The 16,973-nt window shown below is 34.2% G+C and overlaps 1 protein-coding gene across 2 annotated transcripts in view; it reads left to right on the forward strand.

Moving 5' to 3' along the window:
• The window catches only part of LOC123546258 (BCL2/adenovirus E1B 19 kDa protein-interacting protein 3-like), a 28,711-nt gene extending 16,336 nt beyond the window's left edge, over window positions 1–12,375 (forward strand). For both annotated transcript variants that reach the window (XM_045332450.2, XM_053551570.1), the window contains exons 4-6: window positions 2,396–2,463; window positions 5,249–5,401; window positions 6,201–12,375. In XM_045332450.2, coding sequence (XP_045188385.2) covers window positions 2,396–2,463; window positions 5,249–5,401; window positions 6,201–6,252 — 273 coding nt within the window. In that variant the 3' untranslated portion in view covers window positions 6,253–12,375. The remainder of the gene's footprint in view (window positions 1–2,395; window positions 2,464–5,248; window positions 5,402–6,200) is intronic.
• The last annotated feature ends 4,598 nt before the right edge of the window (window positions 12,376–16,973 follow it).

Consider the following 16,973-nt stretch of genomic DNA (forward strand, 5'->3'; position numbering starts at 1 on the left):
GTCAGTTTTTTCCCCGGGGAAAAAACTGACTGGGGCAAAAACTGACCGTTACACCTGTACCGGGAATCGAACAAGGAACCCCTCACACCCGAGGCAGACATGTCGCTGTAAAAGCTAGCCCAAAAGTAAGGAAGTATAAGTGCACCCTTATACTCTGTCCTACTACAACAAGGGTTAAGGAAAACCTTATTTCTTTGGGAAACATTCTCATTAACATACCTGTAGGATGTTATTTCAAGTCTCTCAGTGTTTATTTTGGTATTCTTAACCACCAGTCATCGGCACTCTAGTCCTCAACTCTGAGCAGTCACTTCCTATCTCTCACAGATATATATTGTCTTACATGAAAAAAATATACCCTACTTCAGTGAAGAAAAAAAGAGTCGGTCAGAGAAGTACTTTTTTATTGGATGAGTAATATAGCTGCAGCCATTTTATTAGATTTTTAATGCCTTTATGTATGGAAAATATTGTAGTGGTTTTTTTTTTAGAGTTTTTAATCTCTGTTATAAATGAGAACTTCAATTACACAACTTTAACAATCATAATATCATTGCCTCACTGTAACAAGTGTGTGAGTGCTTCTTTATGGGAGGGTCTTTATCTACTTCCTTCAGTGGTGATATGAGCTTCGCCAAAATCTAACCATTACTAGTTATAGTTACCACTAACTTATGCTTATAATATACTGATATTGTCATAATATCATAATGGGTGGGTGTGGGGTGGGGTGGGGGGGGGGGGTTCAGCATGGCCATGTAGTCAAGGTGGCTGACTAGAACCTTGCTTGGATGTAAAAATCTTCACGGGAGGAAGCCATCCAGCTGGCTTAAATGAATGGAAGATTGGTGGTTCTACCCCAGGGGTGTGCCCATGTCTTCCTCCAACATCAGAAGCTAGAAAATTCCACCATATAACCTAACAGTGTTGGTGTGACTTTAAGCCCAGCAAAAACAAAAACAAAAACACTGACATATATATGAGTGTCAAACAGACCCAATAGCATGAAAATGACAGCTTACCAGAGGTTAAGATATAGTTTCAACAGGCTTTCTGCTCCCTTTTTGTCTCTTAGAACTTAAATATAATAGATGGATCCTGTATTTGTAAATTTAAAAGCACTGTGTTGTATTTTTAGCTCATCTGATTTTTTGAAAAAAAATGATGAGTTATTGTCATCACTTGAGCGGTTGTCGGCGTCGGCGTCTGCGTCGGCGTTGCCTGGTTAAGTTTTATGTTTAGGTCAGCTTTTCTCCTAAACTATCAAAGCTATTGCTTTGAAACTTGGAATACTTGTTCACCATCATAAGCTGACCCTGTATAGCAAGAAACATAACTCCATCTTGCTTTTTGCAAGATTTATGGCCCCTTATGTACTTAGAAAATATCAGATTTCTTGGTTAAGTTTTATGTTTAGGTCAACTTTTCTCCTAAACTATCAAAGCTATTGCTTTGAAACTTGGAATACTTGTTCACCATCATAAGCAGCCCCTGTACATCAAGAAACATAACTCCATCTTGCTTTTTGCAAGATTTATTGCCCCTTTTGGACTTAGAAAATCAGTTTTCTTGGTTAAGTTTTATGTTTAGGTCAGCTTTTATCCTAAACTATCAAAGCTATTGCTTTAAAACTTGCAACACTTGTTCACCATCATAAGTTGACCCTGTATAGCAAGAAACATAACTCTGTCCTGCTTTTTGCAAGATTTATGGCCCCTTTTGGACTTAGAAAATATCAGATTTCTTGGTTAAGTTTTATGTTTAGGTCAAGTTTTTCTCTTAAACTATCAAAGCTATTGCTTTGAAACTTGCAACACTTGTTCACCATCATAAGCTGACCCTGTACAGCAAGCAACATAACTCCATCCTGCTTTTTGCAATAATTATTGCCCCTTTTGGACTTAGAAAATCATTTTCTTGGTTAAGTATTATGTTTAAGTCAACTTTTCTCATAAACTATCAAAGCTATTGCTTTAAAACTTGCAACAGTTTTTCACCATCATAAGTGGACACTGTACATCAAGAAACATAACTCTATCCTGCTTTTTGCAAGAATGATGGCCCTTTTTAGACTTAGAAAATCATGGGTAGGACAATATTTCTATTACACAAAAAAAATCAGATGAGCGTCAGCACCCGCAAGGCGGTGCTCTTGTTAAAAGGTTGTTGTTTGTTGCTAGTCCCAAAGATTTATGTGTATACTTGTTTCTGTAAGATAAAAGATAAAATATTCACACAACCAATAATACAATAGAATAATGCCTAAAACTAGCAGATGGCCAATATTTGTTACATCTGCTTCATGCATATGTGCATTTGTACAATAAAAAACAATATTTAGATTTAATTACACTGAAAATATAAGAACATAATATTCTAACAACATTTATTTTAGGAAGAAAATGTGCTGGGAACAGACTGGATGTGGGATTGGTCATCTGGACCTGAAAAGAACCAGTCTAGGTAAAGATTTAATACACTAAAACAGAAAACAAAAATAGTTTTGGAAACCACCAGTCCTCTGCCAACTCATGTTTTATCTGGAATACAGGGAGACTTACAGAAAAAAAAAGAATAACTTGTATAAAGTGGAGAAAATTAAAAGAACAAAATGCCAACAAGGAGATAGTTTGTCCATATTACATAAACATTTCCTACAATGCTGATAGACATGTGTTGTCGTGATAACTATGTAGAAGATTAATATCTGACTTGCTGGCCTGAGGCTGCAGGCCAAGGATCAATACAGCAGATGGGAGATCTAGTACTGGGCCATTGTGTTGACATGCAATTTTATGAAATTAGAATTAAAAGTTTGAAGTCAGATGTCAATGAAATAATCTTTGTTGCCTGAGAAAATACTCCGTTATCATTTTTTAGCTCAACTATTCGAAGAATAGGGGAGCTATCCTACTCGCCCCGGCGTCGGCGTTAGCGACTTAGCGTCACACAAATGTTAAAGTTTGCGTACCATCCCAAATATTTTCAAAGTCCATTGACATATTGCTTTCATATTTTGCATACTTGTTTACCATCATGACCCCAGTCTGTAAAAAAGAGGAGGCAACTCTATCAAGCATTTTGACTGAATTATGGCCCCTTTTCGACTTAGAATAAATATTAAAGTTTGCGTACCACCCCAAATATTTTCAAAGTCCATTAACATATTGCTTTCATATTTTGCATACTTGTTTACCATCATGACCCCAGTCTGTGAAAAGGAGGAGGCAACTCTATCAAGCATTTTGACTGAATTATGGCCCTTTTTCGACTTAGAATAAATGTTAAAGTTTGCGTACCACCCCAAATATTTTCAAAGTCCATTGAGATATTGCTTTCATATTTTGCATACTTGTTTACCATCATGACCCCAGTCTGTAAAAAGGAAGAGGCAACTCTATCAAGCATTTTGACTGAATTATGGCCCCTTTTCGACTTAGAATAAATGTTAAAGTTTGCGTACCACCCCAAATATTTTCAGAGTCCATTGAGATATTGCTTTCATATTTTGCATACTTGTTTACCATCATGACCCCAGTCTGTGAAAAGGAGGAGGCAACTCTATCAAGCATTTTGACTGAATTATGGCCCCTTTTCGACTTAGAATAAATGTTTAAGTTTGCATACCACCCCAAATATTTTCAAAGTCCATTGAGATATTGCTTTCATATTTTGCATACCTGTTTACCATCATGACCCCAGTCTGTAAAATGGAGGAGACAACTCTATCAAGCATTTTAACTGAATTATGGCCCCTTTTCGACTTAGAATATGCTTATTGTAATGTTAAAGTTTTACTCATTGCTTATATTATACTATCAAGCACTGAGAATAGTCGAGCGCGCTGTCCACTGACACTGACAGCTCTTGTTTTTTCTAAATTTGTGTAAGATATAATTTTAGTGAGCATTTTTTTTTTCATAAAGGCTTAGTACTAGATTTTGAGGACTATGTGGTGTCAGCCTGAGGCATAGGATTTTAAGATTTGATGGGCATATGTGAAAATCGAAAATTAATTTTATAACACAGGCACTTTTAAATCAAATACAATGTACATGTCATTTAAATTATTTCCCTTTCCTTGAAAAAATTAACCAGTGTTAACATTCTAACTAACATTTTTATGGTGAAAAATTTACAAATCGTGAGAAATGAAAAGCTGCATTGGTCACAGCAATAAGAGAACAAATCTTGTATTGCCCAGTCATTACAGACTTGGCCGTTTTTCATGCTAGAATAATAATTCATGGACTGATGTTTACTTAGAGACTATTCATTGTAATCATAATAATAAAAGGTTTTATTATATACCAATATAAATTCTGTAAAAAAGTGGCTTGTATTTCACAAGTTAATATGAACGGGCAGAAAAAATTCCATACTTTACCTTTTGTATTGTATGTTGCCGGACTTCTTTCATTAATATGCATGACCTGACACAGGTAAAACTATCAACAGCGCACATAAAAGCTTCACTAAGTTCCATTTTAACATCGATTACCATTGAAGATTTCGTTCAATAACAAAACAAGAAACAAAAAGGTGGAGGTGTATAATGAAAGGGTCATTATAACAGTAGCTAGATCTGGGATTTTATATTCTGTTCTCATAAGATTTTGCAAGGTTGGATCACACTTGGCAATTGCGCGACTCATGAGATCCAATCTGCTAAAGTCCACTCAAGCCGTAGACAGCTTCCCAGATCAAGCTACTGTTATAATAACCCTATTATACTGGTCCAGGCATTGTGTAAAAAGCCACACTGCCCCAGTCAATATGAAACTGTCAAATTCTGTGCATACATGCAAAATAATGACTGTAAAAGGGCAGATTGATGGTGATTATATAATAAATTGCCTTGTTACTTAAGATATTTTGATACTGAAACTTCTAAAATGTAGTGTTACCATTATGACATTGTTCATACACACAGGAAATATGTGCTTAACAGTTACTGTGAAGTACTTTTGTTGTATAGACAATGTCCTTGTTTGAGCAAAAACAGCTGTTTTGTGGGAATATAAATTTGTTGATTTTAACATCTGAACATAAAATGAGAGGGAATGTAACTAGTTTGTTGGAATTAAATTTCTTGCATTGACAACCACAAAATGTAAAATTAATGCCCCCCCTCAACCATGAAAATTAATGAATTAACAAGATATATTAATATCAGCATCATAAGACATTGGGACAAGAGCACTTCCACTTCATTGTTTAATTTATTAAAAAAGTTATATATTTACAGAGAGCAGGCTTTCAGGCTGAGGAATGCTGCAAAGAAACGTCCAGGTTACACATTAAGAAATACAAGTGTCATGAAGAACCCGCTGTTTTGTAGGGAAAATCTGACTGCACTGGTTGCTAGCCATGTGTCAGTGTTTGTTCTCGGAGCTGTGGTGTAAGTCTTACTCTCCCTAATTTAGATAGTTCATAATGTCAACTTGACTGAGATTAAATATCATGCTTCTATTTAACTAGCTAGCTTTTCCTGTCTGAGACCTCAAGGCCACAGTTGAGATCTTTGAATTCTATGTTTCAGTCCTTAATTCTGCTGGCCCAAGATAAAATCTTTTCATAAGAAGAGCCGTTCATTTTGCTTCTGGAAGGTTGGTGGTTCTTCCAAGGTAGTTCTACCAAACTGCTCATACTACCAAAGCCTTCACTAGCGAAGTTTGAACATTTTTATTTATATATACAAGAACTGTTTATGAATATGTCATTATAAATAGTATACTTAACTAATTGTTCATGAGAATTGTTTAGATTAATACTTGAAAGTGAACTGAATTTGAACTTTTACTTAAAACGATTTTATGTGTTAACAATATCTGAAATTGTTTGTTTTATGAACTTTTTACAGAATATTATATAAAGTATTAACAGATTGTAGTTTAACTATTTAACAGAATATTAATAAATATTGACAGAATATTATATGTCATAGATATTTATTACGTGAAATATTGTAAATGAACTATCTGAACTAAATAATAATGTTTATACACAATTTACAGAATGTATATAAAATATTTACTAAATGTTTATGAAATATTTACAGAATGTTTATGAACTATTGGTTAGAATGTTTATGAACTATTCACATAATTCTGCTAATAACCTATTTACAGTATGTATAATTAGGAGCTATTTGAAAATGTATATAAACTATTAGAATCATGTTCATGACCTATTTACAGGATGTATATGATTCTCAAGAAGACTGGTCACCAAGTGGTCAGTCAGAGCTAGAGGTTTTAGAAGAGCAACTACACAAAGTTTATAGAATCATTGGCTGTTAAGCCTGTCTTAAAGAATTTGCTGCAAGAGAAATAACTACATTTCGAACCACTCACAATGATGTATGCTTAACTGAATTAGATAAATACCGGTGAATAATTTTGCAAAATCCTGGATGCTCAGCTTATAACAACGATACAGAATAACTGTTGTCTGTACTTGAACTGTTGAAGATAATGATGCTATTTGTAGGTCCTGTCCAAGAATTTATTTAAAGGTATGCATATTATTGGGCAGGTCTGTGTTACCCTGGGCAATACACTTTTTTCATACATCAACCTAGGGCTTGGCATAAGGTACAAAAAATGTTTTAGCATTGCTTCAGAAACGTACAGTAATCCTGGTGAAAGAACATATTAAATGAAAATAGAAATGATTTGAAGATCGTATAATAGATAAAGCAAGTAAACATGTTTTCATAATGCCTTTGTAAAAGATCCAAACTGAGGGATGTTGTTCTGGCTGAGGCATTACAATGATAATGCTCCTGCAGTAGACCCAGACATTTTTACAAGGCTACAGGTTTACTACTACTTGGTAGAATTTTCGCGACCTAAGGCCAAAATGTGAAACATAGATTTTTAATATAACAGAATACATGTACAGTTCTTCCATGAATAATTATTATTTTCATGAAGAAGGACACTTAGTAGATATAGTAGTGATAAATATTTTACAAAAATTATGATTACCCCCTACTTGAAAGTCTGATATAAGTCTGACTTCTATATTTAGATTTTGTGTTCAGAAAGTGTTGTCCTGTTCCTTACTTAGTCAGAGATGATGTGAGGTCATTTCAAAATTATTTTTGTGGTAAATTTTCCTTTAATGTATGTTTGGTATAATTTCGATTTCCAAAGATACCTGGTCTACTTATTAACTCCTCCTTTAGTTACACTTGCTGCCTCTGTAACAGAGTTTGTACATCTTGAAGTCATATTATTTTTTTTTTTAAATAATTTTTAAGACATTTTCTTTTTCACTTACTAGATCTGTAACATTTAAACAGATAAGAGGTAGACATTAAGAAGCAAATTTTTTTTGTTGCTGTTAGCGAGATCATTTTCAGGGACTGATTAAAAGCAAAAATTTCTAGGGCTATTCAAAGCTCTTCAGAACGCAAAAAGGGTGTATGTTAAGTGTTCATAATATTCTTTTATTTCTGTTACAGCAAATTTGTTTTGATTTGGCTGCAGTTTTAGTGTTAGGACAATCTTTGGGAAAATTCTAGTTTATATGTATTAGGTTCTGGTCCGAATATTTGCACTATTTTTTTTTGTTGATATTTATCCATTTTTAGTTGTTAGTTACTGAACCAATAATTTTAGTAATATGAAAAGTTAAGAAAAGTTTTGATGTTTGCATAATTTTGATGCATAGCACCAGTTTCGTAACAGATAGCAAAACTCTGCCCATGACACATTATTTTTTAGTAATAACTAGTTTGTATAAACTTTGGGTAGACTTGAAAGTATGTATATGCAGGTTGGTGGGTGGAAGCATTGCAGGCGCATAGCAGGGCTGAAGTAAGATGCCTGGACCTTCCTATATTTAACCTTTACCCTGCTAAATTTCTATAATCATTTAATTTGGCAGTACCACTTATTATTCAAAGGGGTGTTAACTGAAAATTTATTGACTGAATAGCGAACAGTGCATGTGCAAGCTGATCTTGGTCCACACTGGTCGCAATGGCAGAATCACTTGCCGGCAGCAGGCTAAAGGTTAAAACTCCTTCCTACTTCAGTTGGCAGGAAATCACATGTAGAAATAACAATTTCAGGGCATGCCCCTGAACCTACCTAGCTTAAAAGATTTCAGTATCATTTCAAGTGTATAGTTTGATCCATGTTTTGTGTAATAAGGGTTTTCTAAATATAATACAATTCCGTTCATATTATACATTATTATAAAGAACTCCAAGGATGATTATTGGAATGTTTTTAAATTTTCAAAATAGATTACTTTTGGTAGCGCACTGTCCAATGTAAATTTCAGCTATTTGTCTCAAAACAAGTTTGAATCTTTATTGTGGATGGATAAATAAAAAACTTATCTGGATATATACCGGTAAGTTAGTTGAAAAGCTAAACATTTCAAATGAATTATTTTGAAATACTAGTAATGGGCCACAATTTTACATTGGGAGAAAATACATTTTTGTCATAATTTTAAAAAAAAATGTGTTACAGAAAAGATTGATCAGACGTTAGCTATGCACCTGCATTGTTCTACCTGTTATAGCACTGCTGAGTTTTAAATGCATTCATTGTTCTGCAGCAAATATTTTGAAACTTGTTGTTTAAGGCTTACTTTCATTCTTGTCACTGTCAGTGTTTGGCTTTAGCTATGCTATATATGTCCAGATAAACAAATGGTAGACTTCTGAACTTTATCAGTGTATTAACGACTCTTAGATATGATAAACACTTCTGTATTAAGTGAATTTATTTTTTATTTTTTTTTTAATTGGGGTACGAAAATAATCTGTGATTTTACATGTAAAATTCAAAAGCCAGAACTACTAGTATATCCCAGAATATAAACACAGACATGAAAGGATTTTGAACAAATTAGCAGAATTTGGGAATTCTATAGACAAAGTGTAGATCCACTGATTTTGTCATAATGCTATGTTTCTCAACTTGTTATAATCTTTTGCTGTGAAAAAAAATTTTAATTTATCAAATAGACACATTGATCTTCACCCTTGCATCTTGCAAAAAAAAAAAGAATGAAATCCTGCAGAATGTTTAAGTATAGTATACTTCCTAACTAGGTAGTTTTTTTAGTGCTTATTCATGCATTCATTGACAATAATGCTGTATTTACCCTGAACAGAAATGATTTATCCTTTCCATTTTGATGCCTGTGGTTGAAAACCATGTTTTGTAGTTGAAATCTGGGTCCATATTCATTAGTGTTTTTTGTCTGAAATTCAGACTTTAAGAAATTAAATGTTCTTTTTGCTTTGTAACTGTAAAATTAACCCTTAGCATGCTGGACATGATTGATTCTGCCGTTGCAACCAGTGTAGATCATGATCAGCCTGCACATACATGCAGTCTGATCATGATCTACACTGTTTGCTATTAATTCAGTATCTTTTTGGTAAGCACCCCTTTCAACAGTTAATGGTACTGTCCAAATTGAAAGATGGACAAGTTCAATATATAAATTTGGCAGAGTAAGGGTTAATTCAGATGGTAAAGAAACTTTGTATAAATGTGTATTCTGAATATGCAGACAGCTCAGCAAAAGTTCCTAAGTTTAATTTTGCTGTAAACAGAACTGTTGCAAATTTGATATTTGTCAATCTTTAAGTCTTAAATTTAAGACTTAAAAGTGTAATGAATATTGGCCCAGCTAGGAGGTGAAAAACCATCTTTCTTACAAGAAATGACCAAATGTTTCATTCCATGCTAGAAATATTCCATCTAAGTATCTCATTGTAGAATCATTGTGGATGATAAAGACACAGCATTTAATTGCACAGCACAGTTCAAATGTATTGTATGGTTGTAACACATGTCATCAAATTGAAAAAAAAAAGGTATTCTAAAATACAAGTTTCATATATTGCTTAAATGATTGTTTTGGAAAAATGACAAGTTTTTTTCATATGAAAGTTATAGTTTATCACATAAAATTTCACTCCTTTCATTACCAAATAATTCTTATAGACTTTAAAGTTTACATTTTCATGATGAAACAGAATGTCTTCTTTTCCTGTGTGATATGTTAACAAGTACATTTATTTTATAGCTCAATGATTACTAATGGCTCCAAGGTTATAAAGCAGACTTCGGAGACCAGTCCAAGAATGACACCTTGCCATTGGTCAATTTAAGGTCATGTCTAACAACAGCCAATCAGATCCCTGACATTCCAGACTGGTCTTTGAACAGCTTTATAACCTTAGACTGTCATTTTACTACCATTATGGTGCTCAAAGTAGAACAAGTCTTTTGTAACATTAATTTCACATGGACAGTTTTTGCTGTGGATCAAGTATGGCTTTTAGATATAAGCATTTTGTAAGTGAAACTAACAGTAAGATATAAAGGTAAGGTAAGGTAAGGTAATGCAAGGTTGGATGAAATATTTCTTCAGGGAAATAATTACGTCTGTTGCCAGGGATATACTGCAGAAATATGGTTAAACTTGTATTGTGGGTGCTGCAATATCTTGTTGCTTGTTGTTGACTGTAGATAAGTGTATATAACATGTATTTATTAGTTTTTTTTTGGTATGTTGCGTTTTTTGACAGGTTTTAAATACTATGTGCATGTAGAAACTCTTAGCTACGCATTGTAAGGTGACATACAGTGTGTATGTCTTGTTTTGCTTTAGAATTGAAGACATTGGAAAGAAATTACTATATGTTTGGTGTTTGGAAATTTATTATGACCCTTTTTTCACAATTAAATTGTTAATTGCAATTTTTTTTTTTTTTTATACCATGTCCTTTTGGAAAAAATATCTAATAACATTATATCTAAACCTAGGGAATCCATGTTTTCTTACACATAGAAAGTTTGCTTTATTGTATATTATATAGAATTAAGTATCACTGTTACATGTGATAGCTGTGTAATGTTGAGGTATGCCTGGAAATCCATACAAATGTGCTGTATTTGCTAAAACATGAAAGGTTTAAAGTAGAAATGTCGGCTTTACCAGTTTTGTCACTAATATGTGATCGTACTTTTCGTGCTTGAGATTCTAGCCACATATATCACAGCATTTATTAATGCTTTTGTTGTCTTTATATATGTATTTTAAAATGTGTATAACAAACTGATAACTTATTGATTGTTTGTAATCATAATAAAGTTGCACTTGCTTCTATTATTCATTGTTTATAATCAAAATAAAATTTCACTTGCTTCTATAACTTAAAACTTGCAAGATTAGAAAACTTTGAAATTGCCCTTTATTATTCTATACCTATTTTTCTCTGCCAATCAGCAATTTGCATTTTCCAATATTTTTCTGTAATAAATGATAATGGGTATTGACTCGAATATTGTCAAACAATCATCTACTGTACCGATGAAGGGAATTAACTCTGGGTTGGAGTTGGGTATTGACTGATTAAAAGTGTCTGCAGGAATATAAATATATAAAGAAAATGCTTGACCTGATGCTTCTATATGCATTTAAAAGTTGGAATTGTCTGATTTCTTTCTAACTTCAACTGAGAAAAATTGGCAAAGAATATAAAAGTTTATTTTATATTGTCTTTTACAATACGGGATTTATTTGGCACTATCAGTATTATATAAGGTTGTTTGCAAGTTAAAATTATGATAACTTTTATTAACTTATGAATAGTAATTTAAATAATAGTATTTGCATAACAAAATTATGTACGAGAATAACTATTGATATATTTACTGTACATTTATTATCTTGTTCTGTTTTATCAGTATGATTATAATGATGATATATTTTGAAGGTTATTAACATTTCTCCATTTTCATTTGGTATGTTACACAATATTGATTCTATGTAAATTTATAACAGTGTTACATTTCATTCACAGTGTATTGAAATGTATGATAGAGTTTGTCTCGATGTACTAAGACTACAGCTTATATTTCATACGAATCAAAAGGGCTACAGGTCCATAAGTAACCCTTGTGTTGAGTATTAAAATCTATCTTCTTTTTTGGGGTTATTTTGCGATATTCAAAACATTTAGGACAGTGACTAAACCTAACAGTAGATATTTAAGTAAGAGTAATCTTAAAGTAAAGTTTTAAAATTCATTACAAGTATTCCACTATTTCGAACGGTTTGACCTCCTTTACTTTTCAAGAAGCAAAAGGAGAGTTACACATCGTTGTAAGGGTGCATGATTTACACATAAATATGTTGAAAATTGTTAATGCACAACAATTGTTTAATATGTTTTTGTCTATTGCATTGTTAATTTGACATAATCATGTACATCATTAGTGACATTGTTTAGTTCAGCATGTTCTAAATGTTTTTGTTTCTGTGTTTGGAGATATATTATGACGGTTTAGAGTGTTATCATATTAAGAATAAATGCTGCATGTGCAAAAAGTGTTCATTATATTTTTGCCCATAAAATAGTTGCAGGTTTTCATTGGAATCTTATTATGGTTTATCATGATGACTTGTTTGTGGAAAGGTAAACTAATTGTTATATGCATTTTTAGCTCACCTGTCATGAAGCTTTTGTGATTGCGCAGCGTCCGTCTTATGTGAGTTCGAGCGTGCGTAAACTTTTCCTTGTGATATCTCTAGAGGTCACAGTTTTCATGGGATCTTAATGAAAATGGGTCAGAATGTTCATCTTGGTAAATTCTAGGTCAGTTTCGAAACTGGGTCACGTGCCTTCAAAAACTAGGTCAGTAGGTCTAAAAATAAAAAAACCTTGTGACCTATCTAGAGGCCATATATTTTACAAGGTCTTCATGAAAATTGGTCAGAATGTTCACCTTGATGATTTCTAGGTCAAGTTCGAAACAGGGCCATGTGCGGTCAAAAATTAGGTCAGTAGGTCTAAAAATAGAAAAACCTTGTGACCTCTCTAGAGGCCATATATTTCATGAGATCTTCATGAAAGTTGGTCAGAATGTTCACCTTGATGATATCTAGGTCAAGTTCGAAAGTTGGTCACGTGCCGTCAAGAACAAGGTCAGTAGGTCAAATAATAGAAAAACCTTGTGACCTCTCTAGAGGCCATATTTTTCATGGGATCTGTATGAAAATTGGTCTGAATGTTCATCTTGATGATATCTAGGTCAAGTTCGAAAAATGGGTCACGTGCCAAACCAAAAAATAGGTCAAATAGTTCAAATAAAAGAAAAACCTTGTGACTTCTCTAGAGGCCATACTTTTTATGGGATCTGTACGAAAATTGGTCTGAATGTTCATCTTGATGATATCTAGGTCAAGTTTGAAACTGGGTTTAACTGCGGTCAAAAACTAGGTCAGTAGGTCTAAAATTTTTAAAATCTTTTGACCTCTCTAGAGGCCATATTTTTCAATGGATCTTCATGAAAATTGATCTGAATGATTACCTTGATGATATCTAGGTCAGTTTCAAAACAGGGTCACGTGCGGTCAAAAACTAGGCCAGTAGGTATAAAAATAGAAAAACCTTGTGACCTCTCTTAGAGGCCATATTTTTCATGAGACTTATGAAAATTTGTGAGAATGTTCACCTTGATGATATCTAATAAATTTCAAAACAGGGGCACGTACCTTCGAAAACTAGGTTAATAGGTCCAATAAATAGAAAAACCTTGTGACCTCTCTAGAGACCATATTTTTCAATGGATCTTCATGAAAAATGGTCAGATATTTTGTCTTGATAATATCTAGGTCAAGTTCAAAACTTGGTCACATGAGCTCAAAAACTAGGTCACTATGTCATATAATGGAAAAAACGACGTCATACCCAAAACTGGGTCATGTGGGAAAAGGTGAGCGATTCAGGACCACCATGGTCCTCTTGTAGAATAACGGGGCGTATTGTTAAAACTTTGCATTGTGCAATGCGCTTGTACCGGCTCTGTAGGTCTGAGGTCAAGGTCATAAATTGAACTAACAGGTCAAAACTGGCCATCATATTCTTTGTCCAGAGAAAGTCTAAATAACCATGCAAGGTATTGACTTCAAACTTAGCATGTAACCACTTAGCATGAGACCATGTGCGGAGCATTGAACAGGGTCTGTATGTCAAATGTCAAGGTCACAAATTGAGCTCAAAGGTTAAATTTGTCTATCATGTTTAGTGTACGGAGCGTAACTCGTTAACCGTTCATTGACTAGGTGTTGACTTCAAACTTTCTATGTAGATAGGTGGTGATGAGACGATGTGCAGCGTGCATGAACCAGGGTGGTAGGTCAAAGGTCAAGGTCATAGCAATGTCAAATCTGCCCATCGTGTCCAGTATCATAAAAGTATTAAAATGTATTAACTTGAAATTTAGAATATAGGTAGGCGGTGATGAGACGATGTGCAGACTGCAACAATCCACAATACACCGCTCCTCCCCCCCCCCCCCCACCACTTTAACCCCACTTCCCCCCATAAAATCATTTAGTTTCTTGCCCTTTAGTATCCTGTCACCGCCACCGAAAGCACGCTCGCACACACAACACGCAAAAGATCTTTAAAGTTTGCTCCCGTCCTCCTTTGATATAGTACTGAGAGCATATTTCCCCGCTTTGCGAAGCCCTTTTCTTCAGCATGTGAAGTTGTAAATCTATGGTTTTATTGCGATTTCACAGTCACTCGGGACAGAGATATGGCTGTTGGCCTAGTAAAAATGTACTTGAAAGTTTGTGTACCGTGCACCTCAAAATGTATTTGACCTTAAATCATGTAGCATTTAGGAATTATTTACAGCAGCTGGGGGTTTGTTTGGGATTTCCCTTGGACCAAAGTTCTGACCAAACAGATGCTTAAATGGCCGTAAGTTTTTGTCACACGTCTGTCAATTTTGTTATGCACCCAATGTTTTATATTGGATTTACCACCTCCCTATTCCCTAAAGAAAGAAAATAATACTACCCGTTTCTTTCATTTGGGTTCCTCGTGTTTAGAAATATTCTTACCTTTCTCGATTGGCACCCCGCCCGAAAGTAATATGATAGTATAACTGACTGTACAATAAATGGGAGCACCAGTGTCTTATGGACACACATCTAGTTATTTAAACATCTCCTTTGAGATTTATGTTCAGAATTACACCAATTATGGTCCATAGCATTCTGGCATGAAGCTGTCTTAAGTTCATTTAAAAAGATGGGCCTGGCTGGCTATATTTAGGGGACACCAGAACTAAAAATAATGCTTTCAACGACGTCTCATGAACAACTTGATAGATCGTCACCAAATGTGTTCTGCAGCATAAATGTACGGACATCTTTAGGTTTTTATCAAGTGGTTAGATCTATGTTTCACCATTTTCAGAGGCCGACAGGGTAAAAACAGAAAGACCTTTCATGCCTTTTCGTAGACCATTTAACGAATCTTCAACAAATTAAGTCTGTATCATCTTAGGATACACCTTTTAAAAATATATTCAACAGTTCCGCTTGACACCTTCAAGCGTCCGCCAGAGCTAAGATTAGAAAAAAAAACAACATTTGAACACCAGTATAACCACTTGATGATGGTATCATCTGTGTATATACCTCTCTCATGTTTGTTTGAATGGGTTCGCTTGCCAGTGACTACTATTAGGGGCTGCCAAAGCTAAACAAGGAAAACCTCAAACGTGTTCTAAGCGTGAACCACTTTATTCAAATGGTTTTGCTTGACCCCTTTTAGGGTCCATCAGAGATAAAATATAGGAAGAACCTTTAAATGACTGCTTCTTGAACCATTTAATGGAATTCAATGTCGGTCTAAAGCAGTCATGTACGAGTCTGTCAGGTCCACTAGCCACAGACTGAGCTGTAAATAGCGTAATTTTTAAACAACTTCTACTTATGAACCACTTGATGGATCTTTATCAAGCATACCTAAGCATCCTGGAGTGGAACTCGCGCAAGTCCATTTGACACCACTGAAGAGAAGCAAGAGCTAAAAACAGAAAAAATCTTAAGTCAACGTTACAGTCATGAACCACCTGACAGATCTTGCCAAACGTTGTCAGACAACGTTAAATCCTTTATATCTTCCCAGACCCTTGTGTGACCCCCAAAGCTGAAAAAAAGAAAATGCTTAAAGAACTTTTTCTTATGAACTAATTAATGGATCTTCATAAAACGGTCTGTAGCATCTTTGTATTGACCTCTCAAGTTTCATTTTTTCCGCTTGACCCCTTTTAGGGGCCGCTAGAGCTTATATAGAGAAAACACATTTAATCAATTCTTTTTCAAAACTACTCCATGTATCGAACTCATAATCGTTCAAGTTGGCCTCCTGACTGCACGTAGGAGCTGCCAAATCTAAAACTAGCAAGACCTATAAATGACTTCATATGAACTGCTGGATGGATGTTTACCAAACCAGTCCAGAAGCAACAACAGAATGTAAAGGTCGTGTGAGACTGTTGACCCTCTTGTTTAATGTTAGGCACCAGGCAGTTAGGCAATCGGTAACCATTAATATCGTCTCCATTGACATAATGATATAATCATATTAAATCATTATGTCTAGGTTATCATATCTGTGCATGTCCTAAACTCGATGTGAAGTTCAGGTTCGCATATCGCCATTAAAGCCTATTTATCTATAATATTTGTCAGGACTTCTGTTTGTTGGATATAAATCAAACTTCATTGTAATGATCTGTACTTAGCTTACTTATGCATATTTAACGGGTTTTATTATAAGGCGTACACGTCTTTCATTCTTATCCCTTTATTAATATGTTAACTTGTAGTTGTAATTGTATAATTCTATCTTATGTACTCTTTGGAATAAATATGTTTAAACTAAAACAGTAAGTTTTACAGTTGAATGCATGATTTTTTTTCACTGACTTTTGGCCCTTTGATGTTTACACATCAAGTCTACATAGAGTTTCAGTCTGGTAGTAGTATCCCCGCACCTTCTCCTAAACTAAAATGTCTTTTCTTAATAAATTTGTCCGGTCTATTCCTGTGCTATCTTTTTAGATTATAAGTAACCGTGATAGGAATAATCTGTGCTGAGCTTTGTTGTGCATATTTAACGG

The sequence above is a fragment of the Mercenaria mercenaria genome, chromosome 9 (assembly GCF_021730395.1).
Source record: "Mercenaria mercenaria strain notata chromosome 9, MADL_Memer_1, whole genome shotgun sequence".
Lineage (NCBI taxonomy): Eukaryota > Metazoa > Mollusca > Bivalvia > Venerida > Veneridae > Mercenaria > Mercenaria mercenaria.